This window comes from Odocoileus virginianus, chromosome 28 (assembly GCF_023699985.2).
Source record: "Odocoileus virginianus isolate 20LAN1187 ecotype Illinois chromosome 28, Ovbor_1.2, whole genome shotgun sequence".
NCBI classification, from domain to species: domain Eukaryota; kingdom Metazoa; phylum Chordata; class Mammalia; order Artiodactyla; family Cervidae; genus Odocoileus; species Odocoileus virginianus.
This window is the reverse complement of record NC_069701.1, coordinates 20168940-20188887: the sequence shown is the minus strand read 5'-3', so window position 1 is coordinate 20188887 and position 19948 is coordinate 20168940. Positions and strand designations below refer to the sequence as shown.

The window sequence follows — 19948 nt, the reverse complement described above, 5'->3', positions numbered from 1 at the left end:
ATCGGCCTGAAGATTTTGATTATACTGGTTTTTAAAAATGACTGACTTATCTAAAGTATGTGAAAAGGAGATGATGAAGGCAATAAAACATGAGGTTTGGATCCAGGCTGACATGGTCCTAAATCCAAGCTCCACAAGAGAGTATTGATACATAACCTTGGTTCTGTTCTTGAATAATTGTCTCCTCAGTTTTCTGACCTGCAAATAACAGTGTTAAGACTGTCTTTCACCACAGTGCATTAAGTAGAGTTCCCTATGCTATATAGTAACACAATATTGTAAAGCAACTATACCCCAATAAAAATTAATTTTAAAAAAAGATCATGCTTCAGAAATGCAGGAAATTTTAAGTGAACTAAAGTATTTATACAGAGGATTGTATAATAAACCTTAATTAAACTGAGTATCCTACAGATAAAATCACAAATGCAATGACTTTTTTCATATGTGTGTATAAATACACACACAGATACACACATACACAGTCTCAGCCTATACTCATATATGAAACTTCTCAACCTCTTGAGAATGGCATAATCCTTTTAAGTCATAGTTTCTTCATCATTGCAATGAAGATAATAATATTAAAATTTCTGTTTGGAGTGAAAGAAAGAATAAAATTGCTTGGATATTTAAACTATTTAGAGTCATTTAATATCTCAATTAGTCATTAATCATCCCAAGTCCATGATTGTGACACCACAGTATACAGCATTGTAAAATAAAACAGAATCTTTTCTTAATCCTTCAGTAATCTAGTTTGAAAGGACACATTTATACAAATAATGAACATTTATCTAGTATTTACTATTTTCTAGGAATTGTTCTTCAAAGTATGCTTAGTAAAAATCTTCCTTATATATTGATGTATATGAAATTTACTAAGTCCATATGTGTGGTAATACACAATAAAAATACATTTTATTCACAATTTCTGCCTCCATGATGCCCAGAGGACAGTGTTTTACACATAATTGTTGATCAAAAAAATGTTTGTTGAATTGATGCTGGCAGGTTAGGTTTTAGATTGGGCCATTTAGTATGAAATTAGTTCAGAAACTAAGTATGCTATGTGACAGTGTAACCAAATATTGGTATTTGACATGGAGGTGCCTAAAACTGAGAATTGATCTGTATTTTTTGAGCTCTTAATCTATAGAAACTAAATATAAAACTCATATATATATGAGTTTTATATATATATGAGTTATATATATGAGTTTATATATGAGTTTTATATATGAGTTTTATATATATGTTTATATATATATATTAGAAATATATATTTAACATGCAATTAAGGTTTTATCTTTATTACGAATTAAAAACAAATTTTAAAATAGTCTCTTCAAGGTTTGTCAAATGTATTTCTCTTCTCTCTGATTCTGTCTCTCTCTCTCTTTTCCTCTGTTGCTAATGATGAATTTCTACAAACATATTTAAGACTATAAAGTAAGCACATAAATGTGAATCATTCTGTGATAAAATTCAGGATAGTTTACTCAGAAACTCAAGATTTACTGACTCATAGCAGAAAAGAAGTGTTATCTTCTAGAAGAGAAGAAAGAATCAAAGTAAATTTACTTAGCTTTTCTCATTTATTCTGTGGAAGTTATTGCTTACTCTGAGAATGAGTAAGTGGTCATTTACAGACAGTAGTTTTTCCTTCCTTTGTCCATAAAGAGCTTACAAGACCATTAAATTGCCCACATTACTTATTTCTCTCCTTTTTGTTTTTCTACTTTGGTATTTCTCTCCTTCTTGTTTTTCATCAAGGTTGGCATGCTATCTGCTGTGCCACACTTAGTAATGACAATTATTGTACCTATTGGAGGGCAGATTGCAGATTTTCTAAGAAGCAAGCAAATTCTTTCAACTACTACAGTAAGGAAGATCATGAATTGTGGTGGTAAGTATGTTAAGAATATGTTTTTACTTCACAAAGTTCGAATCGACATGAATCAACTTTTTCTATGCATATCACCTATGCTATTAAATTTGTACCTTCAATGTTCATTCAGAATCAGTCTCCCATCTTCAAGTATTCATAACTTCTAGTTTTAGATAATTGCATAACTAACTTGACCCTTCCCACTATTGAAACTGAAGGTTGTTTTTGTTGTTTTTCTTAAAACACAAAGAAGGCTTCAGTAACTTCTGTGAATAAATTACTGTTATTATTATTTTGAAGATAGAATCCCTGCAGTGTTTTTGCTAGGTCAAATAAGCGTGCTCATTTTTAATAGTTTTGACTCAGTGGAAACATTTCCATAAATTTCTGAAGTATTTTCATATGTCTGTTTCTGAAGGCTTCGGCATGGAGGCAACGCTGCTTCTGGTGGTTGGTTATTCTCACACTAGAGGGGTAGCGATCTCATTCTTGGTACTTGCAGTGGGATTCAGTGGATTTGCTATTTCTGGTAAGATACTTTTTTTAAAAAAATATACTTATAACATTCTGATTTTTGCTAGTGATAAAAAGAAATTTATATTCTACTTTCCTCTTTAACATTTTGACAGTTGAGAAAGTTTACTCAATATATTTCCACTAGAAAATAACAACGATGAAAGTAGCTCAGACAGTAAAGCATCTGCCTGCAATGCAGGAGACCTGGGTTCGATCCCTGGGTCAGGAAGATCCCCTGGAGAAGGAAATGACAGCCCACTTCAGTATTCTTGCCTGGAGAATTCCATGGACAGAGGAGCCTAGTGTGTTATCGTCTATAGTGTCGCAAAGGGTCAGACATGACTGAGCAACTAACACATTGGGATTTGTTACTATTCACTACTTACTTACTCCCTGCTTATCTTTTTTTTGAAAATGAGCATCTTCTCTTCTCTATGGAGTAAATATCACATGTTAAGTATTGGATAACAAATCATACCTCTTTCTATTCTCATTATATCCCTGAGCTAAATTATCAAAAATAGTTATTAAGCACATGCTATGAACCTGGTATCTTTTAAGGAGGTTGGTGAGGGTGGTGGAGGATATTCTGTAGCCACCTACTTCTGCAAGGTTTGGGATTCTCTGAGTCACATCTTCTGTGTGTATTTCAGGTTTCAATGTCAACCACTTGGATATTGCTCCAAGATATGCCAGTATCTTAATGGGCATTTCGAATGGTGTTGGCACATTGTCAGGAATGGTTTGCCCTATTATTGTTGGCGCAATGACAAAGAATAAGGTAAGACAGAGCAAGAAATGTTCATTTGTGGAATATTCTCTCTCATGATTAGGAAAAGCATCTGTATGTGCTCTTTGGCATTTTGCTTGTGGTCCAGTCACCACATCTCTGAGTAGGGGAGATAACTGGCTCAGAAGAGAATCTCTTTCTGAACTCTGAGGAAGCCTGCTTCTCCAACTGATAAAGGTTATACTTTCAACACCTTCTAATATTTCTGGAATCTCTGGTGTGGCAAAGCAACAACATCCTAGCTCATTTGAATAGACAAGTGGAAATCTTCTCAGCTTTATTTGTAAACATCAATTTAAACTTCTCTGTAGTAATTGATGGACGAATATTGCTATCAGTATTTGTCTTTATAGGTAGAGTTTCTAAATTAGGGCTTCTCTGATGGCAAGAATATTGTTATCAGTATTTGTCTTTGTAGGTAGACCTTTTAAATTATGGTTTGCCAAAAGGAAATAAAAAGAAGTGGGAGAAAAAAACTAAGTAACTCAATGGAATTGAAAGAGAGATTATGAATATTTAAAAAATTAGCTGACCATAGATATCTTTGAAGTTCTGTTTCAGAACTTTAGATTAAAAAGTTTTGAATAATGAAAGTCACAGTATTATAGAACATTTCTCTCAGTGTTTGCTTAATATAATCAGAACAAGGGTTTCCCCTGAAGATAGCATTTTAGGAAACGCTTAATGGTGGAACATTTAGAGAAGATGCTAGGCTTTTCAAACCCAGGGAGTTTGTTCTCACAATGCCACTTTTTGTCACTGCAGTCACGTGAAGAGTGGCAGTATGTCTTCCTGATCGCTGCCCTAGTCCACTATGGTGGAGTTATATTTTATGCAATATTCGCCTCAGGAGAGAAGCAACCCTGGGCAGACCCTGAGGAAACAAGTGAAGAAAAATGTGGATTTATCCATGAAGATGAACTCGATGAAGAAACAGGGGACATTACTCAAAATTATATAAATTATGGTACCACTAAGTCTTATGGTGCCACGACACAGGCCAATGGAGGTTGGCCTAATGGTTGGGAAAAGAAAGAGGAATTTGTACAAGACGATGTTCAAGACTCATACAACTATAAGGACAGAGATGATTATTCATAACAAAGCTAATTGCTGGATTTATTTTTAGTGTTTGTGATTAAATTAATTGTGATTGCACAAAACTTTTAAAAGATGTGGTGTAAACATGTACACATATCAACCAGGCAAGTCTTGCTGTAAAAATGAAATCAAAACAAACTCATGAAATTACCATCAAGTGCAATCTATAGAAGTTGTGAGATTCCATCATTTCCATTCAAGTCATCCATTCTTGCATTTGTGATTTAAAGGTTGGCTGGTCAAAATTGTAGAAGCAAGTTAGTTACTCATTAGATTCATATGAGTTAAAACTCATCACCATTTAATAAAGCACAACTAAAACAGTTGGCACATCCCATCCTACAAAGGTTAGGAAGCCAAAGCTACTTGATCATGCAAAATGCACTTACATATCTGTTACACTGTATTGCAAGATATTGTGCAGAAGTCCTGTTAAAAAAAGGTGAAGTTGTCATGTTGGCTGCATCAGGTGTTGGCAACATTTATTGAGTATAAATCATAGAGTTTGAGCTCTCTCTCATGTAGAGAAGAATGTTGTGGGCTAGCAACTAGCAAGGTGTACTAAATAATTATTGTTATTACAAAATGTAGACTATTTTGTTGATTCTCAAGAGGAATATCTTGCAGTGTTTTATATGAAACGCTTGGGCACAAACACTTTTATCTGTGAGAAAGAAGTTGTAGAGTGCGGGGTATGCTTCATGTTCTTCCATTCATTTACCTAACAGTATAAAACACTTCACACTTCAATAAAATCTGACTTTTCATGTAGCATATCACATAACTTTTTTGCAAAAAGGTTAAAAATAAATAAACTTCAATGTATTTTTTATTACAACTTTGTACTGGTTGTAACTTGCATTAGGAAAAAAAAGATACATACACTATAAAGAATCTAATAAGAAATTTACTATGGAGATATAGCCCTTAAAATGCAATATTAACAGCAAAAGAAATAGACATGATAGAGATATCTTTCTTCCTTACTGATTAAATATATATGAAACTTGTGCCACAGAGCTATATATAATATGAAAAGGTAAATTAATAGAGATATTGTAAGTAGATGATTTTATTATTTAAATTCCCACTAAAATATTTGTCCTAAATATATAGGACAATAAATTATATAAAATTATATCTATATATATCTGTATATCTTATGCATATCCATACACATATACATAATAAACGATCTTCACAAAAAACCAAAAATAGCATACACCTAATGTTGGGTTAGGGGACTGCAATTTCTACTTTCATAGAGTCATAGAATTTTAGATGGGGCAGAGGCATTTTGCTTGTCATTTCTTAATATAACTCAACAGAAATTGCAACATTTGTGTACCGAGCAATAAGTGCAATGCATAAAATTTCCTGTCTGTATATTATCTTCATTTTGCTTGCGGTAGCTGTTTGGGTGGTTGGAATGATTTTCTTCCTTTAAAAAGTTAACATCAGACTTCTTTATAATGTTTGAAAATGACAATGATACATTTCCCAATTCAACTTAAAATATTATTGATGTGTCTAATTGTCTATTCTGGATATTTGATCTGTTCATTGTATTGTGCTAGTGACTGGAGGCCCTGCTACTGCAAATATAAAACGTAAAGTTTGTTTTAAAAATGCAAACCATTCTTGACCTTAAGGTAATAAAAATATCTTTTGCTTTGTGTCTCAAAGTGATGTAATGTGATCATCGCTTTTACTGTGTTGAATGAAAAGATATGGACTATCATTTTGTTGCTGCAAAAACAAAAGTGTTAATAAAATGCTCTATTTATCCTTTTGCACAAAAACAATATATTAATTTGGGGTCATTTTTTGATGTTGTTGTAGCTTAACTTTGTATAGTTTAGCTTGTGTACACCCCAATGAAGTCAAATGTAGGCTCAAGAAGATTAGCCTTTTCAGCCACTTGAGATTTAATGGAAGAATATGGCATTCTTTAGATTGTGTGGGATGTGATTCTGCAGAGAGTTTTATATCAAAAAATAGGTCTCTAAGTCAAATTCTATCTTTCAATGCCTGGTTTCTCACAACTAGCGCTAAGTTCTAAAAATTAGGAAAAAAAAGCTTGAAACTTGTCAGGTCAGTGACACTACTGAGTTTTCATTGTACACGTACCTGGTGCTGGAACTGCTTTAATCATTTTGAGTCGAGTATTTTATGCAATGCCACAAAGACCCCCCGCTCCCCGCCAAACTGGGTACTCTTTTTATTCCCGGATTACAAATGAAGGAACCAAAGCTCTAAAAGGTTAAATAAGTTTCCCAAAGTTAAACTGAGTCATGACATGTTAGTATAATGTGTCAGCCAAATCAGCAAACATTGAGCAAGATTTCTCAGCGAAGCCAGAGGAATGTCTTTGTCACTGGAAAGGTGATCATTTGCTCGGATTCCCTATTTTACAGATATGTAGGAAGGGATGACCATCGTTTTTACAGATATGTAGGAAGGGATGATCATCATTACAAAAGACTGGTAACTGAGACTCATAGAACGTACTATTTAAAGGGACTTATGGGATGCCTTAGCTGACACCTCTATTTAACAAATGAGGATCCTGAAGGTCGACAAGGGAAATGGACTTGATCAAGAGGACACAGAGGATATTATGAATTTGGAAAGAAGTTGTTATGATTAGTTATGCTTTTGCTTTTATTTTTTAGGCAGGTTTTTACTTAAGGAATTAAATAAGAATATTTATTGATTCACTCACTACCTTATATTCACTACTCACATAACCTCTGAGTGGGAGGTGAGGGAGTATATCTTCTCTTCCTATAATCTTGTGCATAATGAAACAACAGGCAGAGACCTAGTTTAATTTTTAAGGAGGCCCACATGCCATCTTTATACAACTTGATGGCAAGAATGAAAATATCATAATCTAACACTCTATATAATTTTTTCAGTTCCCATAAGAAAATTGTTATAATGATGTCTATAAATGTTACCACGGGCTACAGTCATTTACTCTGATCTCAAAGGTGTGAAGTCATCTTCCCTTTCATTTTCCACATCATCCCAATGCCCTTCCCCATCTATCCTGTTCTATGCACCTAGTATTTTGCAGTTTGCAGAATGGTTTTCCATGCATTTGCTCATTCCATCCACACATGTGCTTTGTAAAATTGAAAGGCCACATATCAGTATTAGTATTTCTAATCTCCAAGTAAAGTAACTGGGTCTAAGCAGTATAATTTCCTAAAGAGTCCCCAGGCAGAATTGGAACAAGAATACATACTATCTGACTATAGCAGGAGAGTAATTTACTTTTTGCTCCTAAGTCACTTTATTACTCTTCTGATTATGAATATAAGGTAAGGGGAAGGGATCTTCATTAAAGAAAGAGCAGTATTAAAAACAGTCAAAATAGTAATCAAAAGTCCTACTATCCAGAGATAAGCACTGTTAACATTTTAGGCTATTTTCAGTGAAAAAAACATAGAAAATGCCCATATACTTTGTGATTTGCAAATTTGAAGTCATACTTGATCTACTTATTGCCAACTATTTATTTCATTTAATAGTATGGCATGCATATTTTCCTATTTGAATGCTAGAGTTCTATAGTTAATATTCTATTACATAACATGGGCTATATTTACTCTATTTATTTATGCAATACATTCTTCATTATGAATGTTTCATTTTTGCGCCCCTTTCCCTTTGTCCCCCTGCTCCGGTGGTGTTTTGGGGAAACATGAAATACTATACACCTATATTAATACCTTTAACTTCTATAAGTGTGATAGATATTGTTTCTGTGTCTGTGATAGCTATTGTGATTTTCTGTGATAGATATTGTTTCTGGCAATTAGCTTTTCTGGGGTTCATTTACTAGTTCACTTATTTACTCAACAAGTATCTATTAAGCAACTGCAGTGTACAGTCAGGGTAGGATACAATGGGGAGAAAACTGGTCCTCTCTCTTGGACCCTAAAATCCAGTTCCCCTTCTGGAGGTATTAGTGGTACCCCAGTTGCCCAGTCTGACCACACAGAAGCTCCTGAATACCAGAAGCTCACTAACCTCCCTCAGAAAGGTTTTTTTCTTAAACTCCCGAAGACCTAATCTGTGGGCTGCTTTCAATGTGTTCCCTGTGTCTTTTATTTTTTTTCAAGTTTCTGGTAAGAAAGATTTTCTCATCCTTTTTTTCTCCAAATTTCTTTTTGTTTGTGCTTCTCCCCTGGGTTTCTAAGGACCTGTATATTTTCTCTTTTCATTTTTTTTTTCCTCTTGGTTAACATAGTGCTTCTCTAATTTCTAACTGAACACAGTGGCTATTGACATTTAATTCTGCTGTAGTGTCATAATTAGCAGTTTTTTCCTGCTTTTTTCTCCATCCTCATGCAAGACCTCAAACCTCAGTTTTCGTTCAGCAGCTGTCAAAAGCACTTTACTTGTGAAGGTTGGTCTATGCTATACAGTCCCTTAAAATGCTCCAGCTTCTCCAAGCTTTCCCCTGAGGGCAGCAGGCAGCTGAAAGCCACATCATCTGGACTGTCACCCTGACCCTTGTCCAAATTCAGCAGCTTTTTATTGAATGAAACCCTCGGCTTTCACCAAGAGCAAACAAAATGAAGAAACCTCTCCAGTTTTGTTAAATCACTTTTGCAAACACGTTTTAATACCCTGTTTAGCATGCTTTAGATAAAGATCCTTGCATTTCTAAGGGTTTGAGGGATTCCTTTCCTGATGCATTAGAGTACTGTCAACACTTAGGAAAGAACCTGGGACCCCCTCTCCCCACCCTCCATGGCGCCTCTGTCTGCTTCTCAAGAAACTTAAAGACTTATTTGTTGGCTCAATTGCTGCTTATATATATTGCCTTTCCTCATTTTCATTTGGTTTTCATCTTTTACTGTTTGTTGGTTTGTTTTGGTGTTATTACCTTTGATTTTATTTTGAAGGAGGAGGTGAATGAGTGATCAAATATAACAATTATGATACACATGCCTGTGTGCTCAGCTTTGCAACCCCACGGACTATAGTTAGCCAGGCTCTTTTGTGCATGGAATTTTCCAGGCAAGAATATTAGAGCAGGGTACCATTTCCTACTCAGGGGATCTTCCTAACTCAGGGACTGAACTCTGTCTCTTGCATCTGCTGCATTGGCAGGTGGACTCTTAACCCCTGGGCCACCTGGGAAGCCCAATAATTGTAATGTGAATTATTTATAGTTCATGAAATGCCAGACACTAATCTCAGGGTTTATGTATTAAAACCCTGTGAACAGTATGACATAATGTTCACAATACCCTTTTGTGGTAGATATTACTATCAACCCCATTTATAAACAAGGGAACTTTGGCACAGAGAAGTTAAGTAACTTATCTGTGGTCATACAACTAATGGAGAGAAGTCGGAAGTGAACTCAAGGCATATGGCTCTAGATTTGTGCTCTTCATCACTACTGTTCATTGCCTCTGAACAGTTGTGTGACTTTGGGAAGTTACTTGACTCCTCTGAGGCTCAATTTTTTCATTTGTAAAATGACAATTTAATACCTTATTAGTAGCTGGTTTTGCAATCTAAACAAATAACAGAGCTTATTAGCAGAGCAAGCTGCACATATAAAGAGTTTAACAAATATCCTTTCCCCTTTCTCATTATACTGAATAAATACTCGACATTAACTCTTCAGGTGTAACTTCAATGCAAGCTTCATCAAAATGGACCATTTTGGAAACTAGAGAAATTTTTTTTGACCATAACTATATTACTCAGATTTGTTCCCTAAATTATTTTTTTGTATTGTATTTATCAATTATGTGACACAAAACAAGTGCAGAAAACTAAACACCATTGCTAATTATATAAAATATAATGTATACTTATGCAAATTTAAGAAACTATTTACTGTGTATAGTAAAAGGTTAAATGCATAGGTTGGAAAGACATAAATGTCTTCATTAAGGTTGTATCTGGAGAGCCAGAAAGAAAATGGATCTGGGAAAAGCATAAAAGAAATTTATAATTGTCATTTTTTAATTTCAAAGAAGATCTGAATCATGTGTGAGAAAATATCAATATCTATTTTCAGAATTCATGTGTGGCTTTTTATTATATTTTTCATGGTAATTTTCTTTATTTTGAAGTACTAAAGCAAGAAAACCAGATAAGATATAATTCCCAGAGAACACTAGTCTTATTTCTCTCCAGTTTTTTTTTTTTTTTAATTTTATATCTGGGCTGCCAATGAAGATATTGTCATGATCTTCAAGAGCATTTGACAATTTTCTGAAGCCACAGGATTTAATACAATAGCTTTGGGAGAATGTTTTTATTCTATAAAGTCAAGGTAAAGGTAGAATTATACACATTTATGAACAGATTTATGAATCCAAATGAAGTTCTTTTGCACAAAGCCAACAAAAATGTGCATGAGAATAAATGTCACAGATGAAAGCCATCATTCTGACAGATCTCATCATATTCTACCGGACTGCTTCTCAAAGATTAAAAAAAGGGAGTGTGGTGGGTGGGTGGAGGAGCATGTCTCTCTCCATGAATTCAGGGTGGAAATTAGTACATCACCATTCAAAAGGTTCATTGACCCTTTCAATTCCAGTTGCAATGGGATCGCAGCAAAAAACAAAAAAAAAAAAAAAATTGTTTGGATTCAAACTCTTTACGACTGACCCCTTTATATAATCCAAGGCAAGTCATGTTGCTTCAATAGGCTTGGGCTTTCTCATCTGGAGGATAAAGGGATAGGTTATCTTGTACGGTTTTTGAAGTTCCTCCCAGCTTTGAAGCTCTGAAATTTTCTGACTTCATTCTCACTGACAAATAGCTGAGTTCCTCAAGTTAACTTGGTGAAATATTATAATTGTTCTGAAAATTCTGCTAAATAGAAGACTAAATGTTTATTTTCTGCTTACCTTTCTAGTGACTTTTAAAAAAATTAGCCACCATCTCAATAGCCAAAAGGAGGGACACTATTGAAAGTTTGCTTCATCCTGGTGGCCTTGATTCTGTGGTTCTCCTTTCATCCTGATCTGAGATTTGAGAGTTTCATGAAACCACTCATTAACGAAAAGCCCTGCAGTGAGTTGAAATATTTGTGTGAAAAACATGAGTTTAAATTCCCATAACAGGTCATACTCACCTTTTACTGGTTTAATGGAATATGTTATAGAGTCCTGGCACTGGAAAAGATGGAAATGAATACTCAAATCCCTTCTTTCTATAGTTAGGGAAGTTGGGAGTAGAAAAGTAAAGAGACAGTCTCTAACTATCTAATTAGTTAGTGGTAGAAGGGTAACTTGGACTCATATCTTGGGATTCACAACTGGGCTCTTGAGATTAAAAAACCACTCTTTCATTAAGTTAGTATTTCAAGCAATAAATATTTATTGATAATGTATTACATGGCTGGTCCTAGGAATATAGGGGGAGGAAATGACTAAATGAATCCTGACTTCATAGAACCTAATACAATGGGGTGGCAGATGGCAAAAATAATGAACAGAAAAATCTATTATAATTGTGATAGATGTTTATGAAATAGAAGTATAGGTGCTCTGAGGATTTCAAATGAGGGACTTGATCTATCTAGTCAATGTGTCGAGGAAAATTTCTTCAGTGATGTGACATACAGTGTGAGACATCAGAGGTGAGATGAAGTTAGCCTGGCAGAGCAGTATTGGAAGAGAGATTCAAAAAGAGGAATGTGCAAAGACTCCAAGAAGGAAAGATCTTGGTAAGCATTTTAATATTTAGTGTTAGCACTCCTTAAAAGTTAATAGTGTACCTGGAATTTAACTAATATGTAGAAATGCGAATCAACTAAAGGTTAAATCTAGCATACTAAAACATTTTTTTCAAGAGCTACAGTGTTTACCTTTTCATTACCTCATCCAACATCTATTAAGCTATGTGCAGGCCTATATTACACTATGAGGATACAAGAATAAATTAAACATGGTCTCTGCTCTTGAGAAATTCATGGTTTAGAGGTGAATAATGATGCACATAGAAATAGGTATAGAATGTCTTCAGAGCAAATGAAAGAGAACTTATGTATATATAATCTTTCATTTTGGCAGCAAATCCTGTATATCAAAAGATATTCACAATTATTCCTTATACCATTTAAAGTTTTCAGAACACTTTTATGTATGATTTATCACAATTTGCCCTTAGACGTGTGTTTGTTTATAACTTTAGTACATATGTCTACTAAGCCATTAATGTTATGAAGCATATCTTTTGTTCTCTATACTATATCCAAGGTCTAACATAAATAAAGAATTCAACTAATAATGAATGGAAGAGTGAATGATCATATTTGATATGCACAGAAAATTATATAGGTAGGCAGAATATTGTGCTCATTAAATTAATTCTTCTTTCCAGAAAGGAAGTTGGAGAGAGGAATCATAGAACAAGACTTTGAAAGTACAATAGTTATTTGCCCACCTTATAAAGGGCTTCCCAGGTGGTTCAGTGATAAATAATTTGCCCGCCAATGCAGGAGATGCAAGAGATGTGGGTTTGATCCCTGATTCAGGAAAATGCCCTGGGGAAAGAAATGACTACCAACTCCAGTATTCTTGCCTGGGAAATTCCAGGTAAGTAATTTGGACAGAGGAGTCTAGCAGGCTACAGTTTGTGGCATCACAAAGAGTTGGACATGACTGACTGAACACACACACACAGCCTTATAAATGGAGAACAGGCCTAGAGACAGAGGCCCCAACATTAGCAGATGCTGGGGGTGTATCTAGCATGGCATGTGTCTGGAGGAATGAGTATGATTGGACTATCAAGTGTGCATAGGAGATATGAAGATAGACAGGGCATTAAGCTGGCTCTGCAGTGCCATAGATGCGGGGGTAAGGTGTTCAGATGCTATCTTATAGTCGAGGGAATTTTAAGTGGGGCCTGAGTGATTAGTGATGACTCCATCTGGTAAGATGTCGCAGAGGAGAGGGGAGAGACTGGAAGCAGGTTCCCTACAAGAGTGCCACGGAAGATATGGGAGGGAGGGAGGTGGTGTGGGGAGATGGCATGACCTGGGGACTGTGGCGTATTTACAGATATCAAGACAAAAACTTGGTATACTCATTTTCATATCTATCCACTCACAACTCAAACCACAGAGCAAGATGTGGATAGTGAATATTAACAAATATGCAATTCATACTTTCTGCACCTTGAATGATGTTTCCAGGCCAGGATGATCCACTTGTCCCTGGCTTCCATAACTTTAGATAGAAAGAAGCATGCACAATATTTATGAGAAAATACTCTCTTGTTCATTTTCAGAATTCTGTATGAAACTAAAGTTTATACACATTCTCTCTCATGTCAAGGGGCATGTTTATTCCAGAAGTTTCTCAAGTTAGTCTCTTTCCTCAAGGAAATTGATGCATTCAACCAAGGGAACGATAGACACTCACTTTAAGGGTAGATTCACCTTAAGCTTTGGCTGTATCCCCATTATTTTGTTGTGCTTTTTCCCCTGTCGTATTTCTTCCTTTTCTCTTGATAGAGCACAGTTATTTATGATGTGTCTAGAAACATAAATGAAAACTTGATGTATCACTAGAGAGCTTTCAAGGTCAAAATCACATTTCTTCATCAATAACTGTGGACATTATTGTTGCCTGTATTGGGATTTACTTAAAAAAAAAAAAAAAAAAGGCATAGGAAGGGCTGGGTGATCCAAAATATCCCCCTGACTAGGGGTGCCAAGTACAACAAGGCAAGTATTGGACTTGCCTCCACATCACACCTTTAATCACATATAAGCAAACCACTTCATTTCTCTGAGCTCAGTATCCTCATTTGCAAAATGGGGGTCACAGTGCATATTTCACTGAACTCTAATAAACGTTATGAGAGGTAGTTTGATTTGCATGTTTTGTAAATTTTTATAAGGTGTCAAGCAAAGGCAGGAATTTCAAGGTTTCTCCATTTGAATGATGATAACACCCAGAGGGTCCCAGTAAAAGGAAAGTCTTAACTGGATGCAAATATATCAGACCACTAGTAACTATGAATATTTTATGGTATATTACTGGTGTTCCAAGTGTCTCCAGACATTCTCTCTTATTGATCCTCACTCCAGTGATGTAAGATAGAAAGGAGAAGGATCATTATCCCCCTTCCCCACTTTCTTTCCAATTTCAAAAGAGAAATTAGGACTCAGAGAGTGTTTGATTTGTCCATCTGGGATTAGTGTTCTGCCCGATGTCCAAATCCCTGAGCGGGAAGAGAGAACTTCCAAGACAATGCAATTTACAAAAAGGGAAGTTTTATTACTGACTCGAGTCAGGGCTTTCTGCTGCAACCAACACAGTGGCGCAAGGTCAGAAAAGCCTTGAGCAGAGGCTGTTATCCAAATTTATAAGGTATGCATAAGTGGTTAGTAGCTGGCTTAAGCGGATTGGTTACATGTTTGCAAAGCAATTTTATTGGTACAAACTTTCGCGGGCTTTTTCAAACCTGGGCATTCGCGGGCTTTTCAGCTCTTCCTTTGTTTCTTACTGGGCGCATATTGGCTGGCTCCAGGTTACCTGATGGGGGTAGGGAATCTTATCATTTCGTGGAAAGCCAAAACTTAGGTCCAGGCCGCCTGTCATGGTATTAACCCTGGCAGCCTCACAATTAGAACCCTGGACTAGTACTAATTCAGATACACCACAGTACTCATTCTTAGACAGGACAGATTCAAGGGAAATAAGTTCCAGGAGGGGTGGTCATTGGGAAGAGCTGCTCTCTGGGAAAAGCAGATTCAGTGGGGAGACCCTTGAGTGGGGGTGGGCAGGAGCAGCCAAGCGACTGTATGGGATTCCCATGTGGACGAGGAGAAAAGGAGCGCTGAGAAGGAAGGGAACTGGGCTGGTACATCACTCTTTCCTCTGCCCACTGACGGCAAGTTACTTTTATTTCCATGTAGCCCTTATTTATCATTGTCTCATTGTCTGTGCCTAAATTAGTGTTCCTCAGTGAACTCACTGAAGGTAGGAATCATGTTTTATTTCTTTTCATATATTCCCACATTATGCAAAACTATGCCTCCCACCTAATATATGAAATTGAGATGCAGGGAGCTCAGAACACCGCTGCACTAGTTTCTTTGGGCGCTTGTGATGACGTACCACAAGCCGGGTGGCTTAGAACAGCAGAAGTTTATTGGCTCACAGTTTTCAAGGTCAGAAATCTGAAATCAACAGGGCCATGTGCTTCCCGAAGGCGCTAGGGGATGATCTGTTCCAGGCTTCTGTCCTAGTCTGGCGTATTTCCTGTGCTTATTGGCAGCATAACTCCGATCTTCACATGGCATTCTTCTCCCTAGGTGTCTGTCTGTCTCTTCATGGGAATTCCTTTTCTAAAGATACCAGTCACATCGGATTGGAGACCCTCCCCCAAGTCCAGTATGATGTCATCTTTATTCAACTAGTTACATCAGCAATGGTCCTATTTCCCAATAAACTCACATTCTGAAGTACCAGAGGTTAGGACTTTTGCCTATGAATTCAATCTATAACAACCTCCGTCTGGTCTTAAGAGAGTCTACCAGGCTCTCTGTTTTTCAGAGCTTGTTCAATTAGTGATAACAAAGCAGTTATTTTTAATACTCTTAATTTCCTATGGGTAACACATCTCTTGCAAAATATTGTTGCCATTGGCTTCTGTGGTCATTGATTTCCCAGCATTTTCTCCAAGACATGCAGGACTATGACCATTTGATCCCACCGCTAAAATGGCCAGAAATGGGAGAGTGAGCACGCATCCTGGAGAGCGAGGAAAACATCACAGAGACACTGCATGGCCATTCCGCTGACAAGGAATCCGTCTGACAAGACATGCTGTCGATCCCCTCAAGGATCAGATGGCAGACGTCCTAGATGAAAGGGCAAGAAAGAAAATGAGCGCTGAAGACAAGGGCATGAAACAAGCGTACTTGGCTGTGTGACTGGTGTTTCAAATCACTCAAGATGCTGATTTCTTCCATTTGGCAGTACGTGTCTTACTCTATGCTTAACCTCGCGCAGAAAATTCAGTAAAGCTGCTCAGTGGCGACAGCAGTCACTGCAGGAGTAATTATTTGGTGCAAGTATTTATTCAAGAATCAACGTCTGTGCATATCTCAGTGTGAGACACCCAGGATATGTGAACCTTAAAATCAAATAAAACCGGAATACCTATAGGTTGTTCTCTTTCTGGGGTCGAATGAGGTCACATAACAGTTAAACCTGAAGTTCCCTTCTGACTCAGCATCCAACTCTTTTGAGGGGAGCTTCCCTTTGGCTCCTATATGTATCTGAGTCACTGAAAGGACCTCTACTGTTTTTGGTACCAGGGAGCTGATCCACCCATGGGTCACTGCCAGTGCTTCTTCTGGAAGTTTCAACGGAAGAAGTTTCAGCGTGCTACCCTCACACTGGCCAGAGTGGGTATGGCTCACACACAGCTTCTAACTATGGCTTGCCCGTGGCGAGTGGATGACAAAAGGGATGATGAGACTTGAAAGGGACATTGTTTCTACCAGTTTAGGTGGATTGATGTCAGGGTAGATTGCTTGACACACAGGAGCCTGGCCTTTGTGCAGACTACACCTTGCACGAAGTTATGAGATGGTTCTACAAGCTCCTTTTTACCACTCTAACCCTCCATGTAGTCATTCACAGCACAGCAGGAGACAAACTAAAGATTTCATTATACAAAGATTCATCCAAGAAAGGATCCAAGATTATAGCATATTATGCAAAAGAAAGTGGGAGCCGAGTGTGGATATGGTGTGGATATGGTGACAGGGAAGACTCATGACCAGACAAAAGTGGGCAGAAGATCCTTAGTTGCAATAGACAGTGGTCACATGGGAATGATGCCATTTTTTTTTCAAGAGACTAAAAATCCAGATATTTTTGTGACATGTCAATTGAAAAACAAAAAAGTGCAACCTAAAAGTTGAGAGTTATGTTTTATTTGGCAGAAACTTGGAGGACATAAGTCCAGAAGACAGGTACCTCAAATAAACCTGAGAGAACTGCTCCTAGGAGGCAGGGAGGGAGCCAGTTTACACAGAAGTTTTGCAACAAAGAGCAGGTGGTCTGAATGTTAAAAGATTACTGTAAATTAAGCCAAACATCAAGTAAAGGAATTTAGGGCTTTTTTTCTGTACAAGAAGATTCAAGAGTCTGGGATAACTGAATTCATTCCTTTCATATGTACCTCAGCTCTCTGGGGCCAGTACCCTGTGTTTTCACGTTCTGAGTTTCCTCAGGGTTCGGCCTTGGGGAGTAGTTGCGGTCTGATAGCTCCTAGAGGACAGGTATTCTTTTCCTTCCTGAGTTCCCTCGGGGCTCCTCAGATCACCTTCCATGGTGGCCGTAATTGCTGATGACTGTGACCATCTTTTGTTTACTGCTGTGGCTGGAAATGTTCCATTTCTCAGAAATCTCATAATTTTTTCTAATGTTGGCAATCATAATGGCAGCTTAACAATCAATGTTAGCTCAGCAAAATGTCTCCAGATCAATTTGGCCATCAGGCTCCCAGTTGGAAATTTCTGGGCTCATAGTTTTATTAGAGGCTATAAGGCTCAGAAATTCCTCAGGCATCTTCTAGGGTGCCCCACACTCATTATAAACCTGATTTGCTGGCAATAGCTAAGAATAACTCCCTGGGTTCCTCTTAGCTGATGTCCCTGTGCAAAGATTACCTTTTTCCTTCAACTGCTTAAAAGCATCTACCCATCTCAGAAGCCAGGTTTGAGAGATCAAAGTCCAGAAAGAGAAAGCATTTCCCTCCTCATCTAAGTCTAAAAGCCTGAATTCCATTTATCCAACAAATATTGACTATGTGGCCACACACCAGCAGGTATTGCTCCAAACATAGGTAGGTATGTCATGGACTTTATTACATGTCTAGGTGACCAGATTTTTCTAAGTAAATGAATAAAAAAAGATACTTTAAGAATGGTATGTGTTAGGGCAAAAAATTAAGGAGGGTAATGAGATGGAGAACGGTGGGAAGGTGTCTGGCTGTCAAGAAAATCTCTGAGTGTGGGAGTGAAAGACATTCAGTCGTGTCAACTCTTTGAGACCCTCTGGACTCTAGTCTGCAGGCTCCTCTGTCCATAGGATTCTCCGGCAAGAATACTGGAGTGGATTGCCATTTCCTTCTCCAGGGGATCTTCCCAACCCAGGGATGGAACCCAGGTCTCCTGCATTGTAGGCAGGTTCTTTACCATCTGAGGCACCAGGGAAGCCCAAAGCTTCTGAGGAGGAATCTTAAATAGGGTTTCTTTTGTTTGTTTGCTTGTTGTTTTTAAAGTAAAGCCTGCAATGGGGATTCTTGGGTGATTTATTGGAAGTATACTTTCCCTCAAGGCAAGATCTCATCTAGTAAGTGACAGGTAATACTCAAAGAAGGATTCAGACCCTTTTCAGGCAGGATATTTTCCTGGACCCTAAGAAAACCTTCTTTGGAGGGCCTGTGCTTTGGACCTGCCCTTTTCCATCCTTCAAATATGGACATTGATGGGAATTAGATTCCGTTCTTCTGTACATTTATCAACCCTGACTCTCCCCCACTGAGTCAGATGTCTTCCCACTGGGCCTGCTGTTTCCTTCTGAAACAAATCCCCACTCCTTCCCCTTGCCATTTCACCCTTCTACTTGAATTTATCTCGGTGTGACCTTTTGATAAGCTTAAGAACCACAGCAATATGTGCTCTTTAAATACTAGAGAAGAGCATATATTTAAAAGAAAGATTTGATTAAGACAGTTTAAAGTACAGCCATATTTCAAACCCACTTGATAAGAATGATACTGCCTATAAAATCATGATCAAGAGAAATTTCACAATTAGTCCTTTGGCTTACAAGGTACATTGTCCCTTCTTTGCAAAAACAACTGGAATAAAGAAAAGAAAGACAGGTCCTGATGGAACAGAGACTCTTTTCAAGCCAAGAGTTTCCACAGCTTTCTCATTAGGATGAACTGAATTGATATTAGAATAGATGTATTAAACAAACATGTGTTGGACACCTTTTTAAGACCACAAAACAACATAGAATTTAAATGCATTATCTCTTACAGTAGACAGATCTCCTTTACTAGCTCAGTAGTGTGAAATGAAATATTTCCTGCCATATTGGTTGGCAAGAAATGTCACAGCTATCAGCAATTTCTGGCCTCCAAATGTGAATGAGGGCTTCCAAAAGGGAACACAATGCCTATATTCCAGCAAATGCCACCCCATCCCCAGTGGTGACTGCTGAGGAGCTGGGAAGGGGGATGCAAGAAGCAGTCATCCACACCTGTCACCCCTTATGATGAACAAGGAATTAAGGATGTGAGCAATCAAGAAACAGGATTCGGCCCCAGGTAGCTGAGGTGCTTACGAAAGGAACAAATTCAGTGAGCCCAGAGGTTTGCATCTTCCCATACACAGAAGAACACTAAATTCCTTAGCCTGATATCTGGTTTTTCTTTACTACTTAACAATAGTCTTTGATGTTCAGACTGTCTGTCCCATTTGATACAAACTTGTGTATAGCCTGAGCCCATCTCTTGCCTACTTGGAGCAATTTTCTCAGAGATACTGCCTCCCGGGCTCATAGTCCTTAGCATTCCCATCAAATAAAATAACTATGTATGGATTGTGACTAATATTT

General features: G+C 37.4%; 1 protein-coding gene across 1 annotated transcript in view; it reads left to right on the top strand.

Annotated features, from left to right (window-relative positions):
• The window catches only part of SLC17A6 (solute carrier family 17 member 6), a 40588-nt gene extending 34485 nt beyond the window's left edge, over nt 1-6103 (top strand). The window contains exons 9-12 of the mRNA XM_020882653.2: nt 1777-1909; nt 2310-2420; nt 3061-3188; nt 3963-6103. Of these exons, the coding sequence (XP_020738312.2) occupies nt 1777-1909; nt 2310-2420; nt 3061-3188; nt 3963-4298 (708 nt within the window). The 3' untranslated portion in view covers nt 4299-6103. The remainder of the gene's footprint in view (nt 1-1776; nt 1910-2309; nt 2421-3060; nt 3189-3962) is intronic.
• The last annotated feature ends 13845 nt before the right edge of the window (nt 6104-19948 follow it).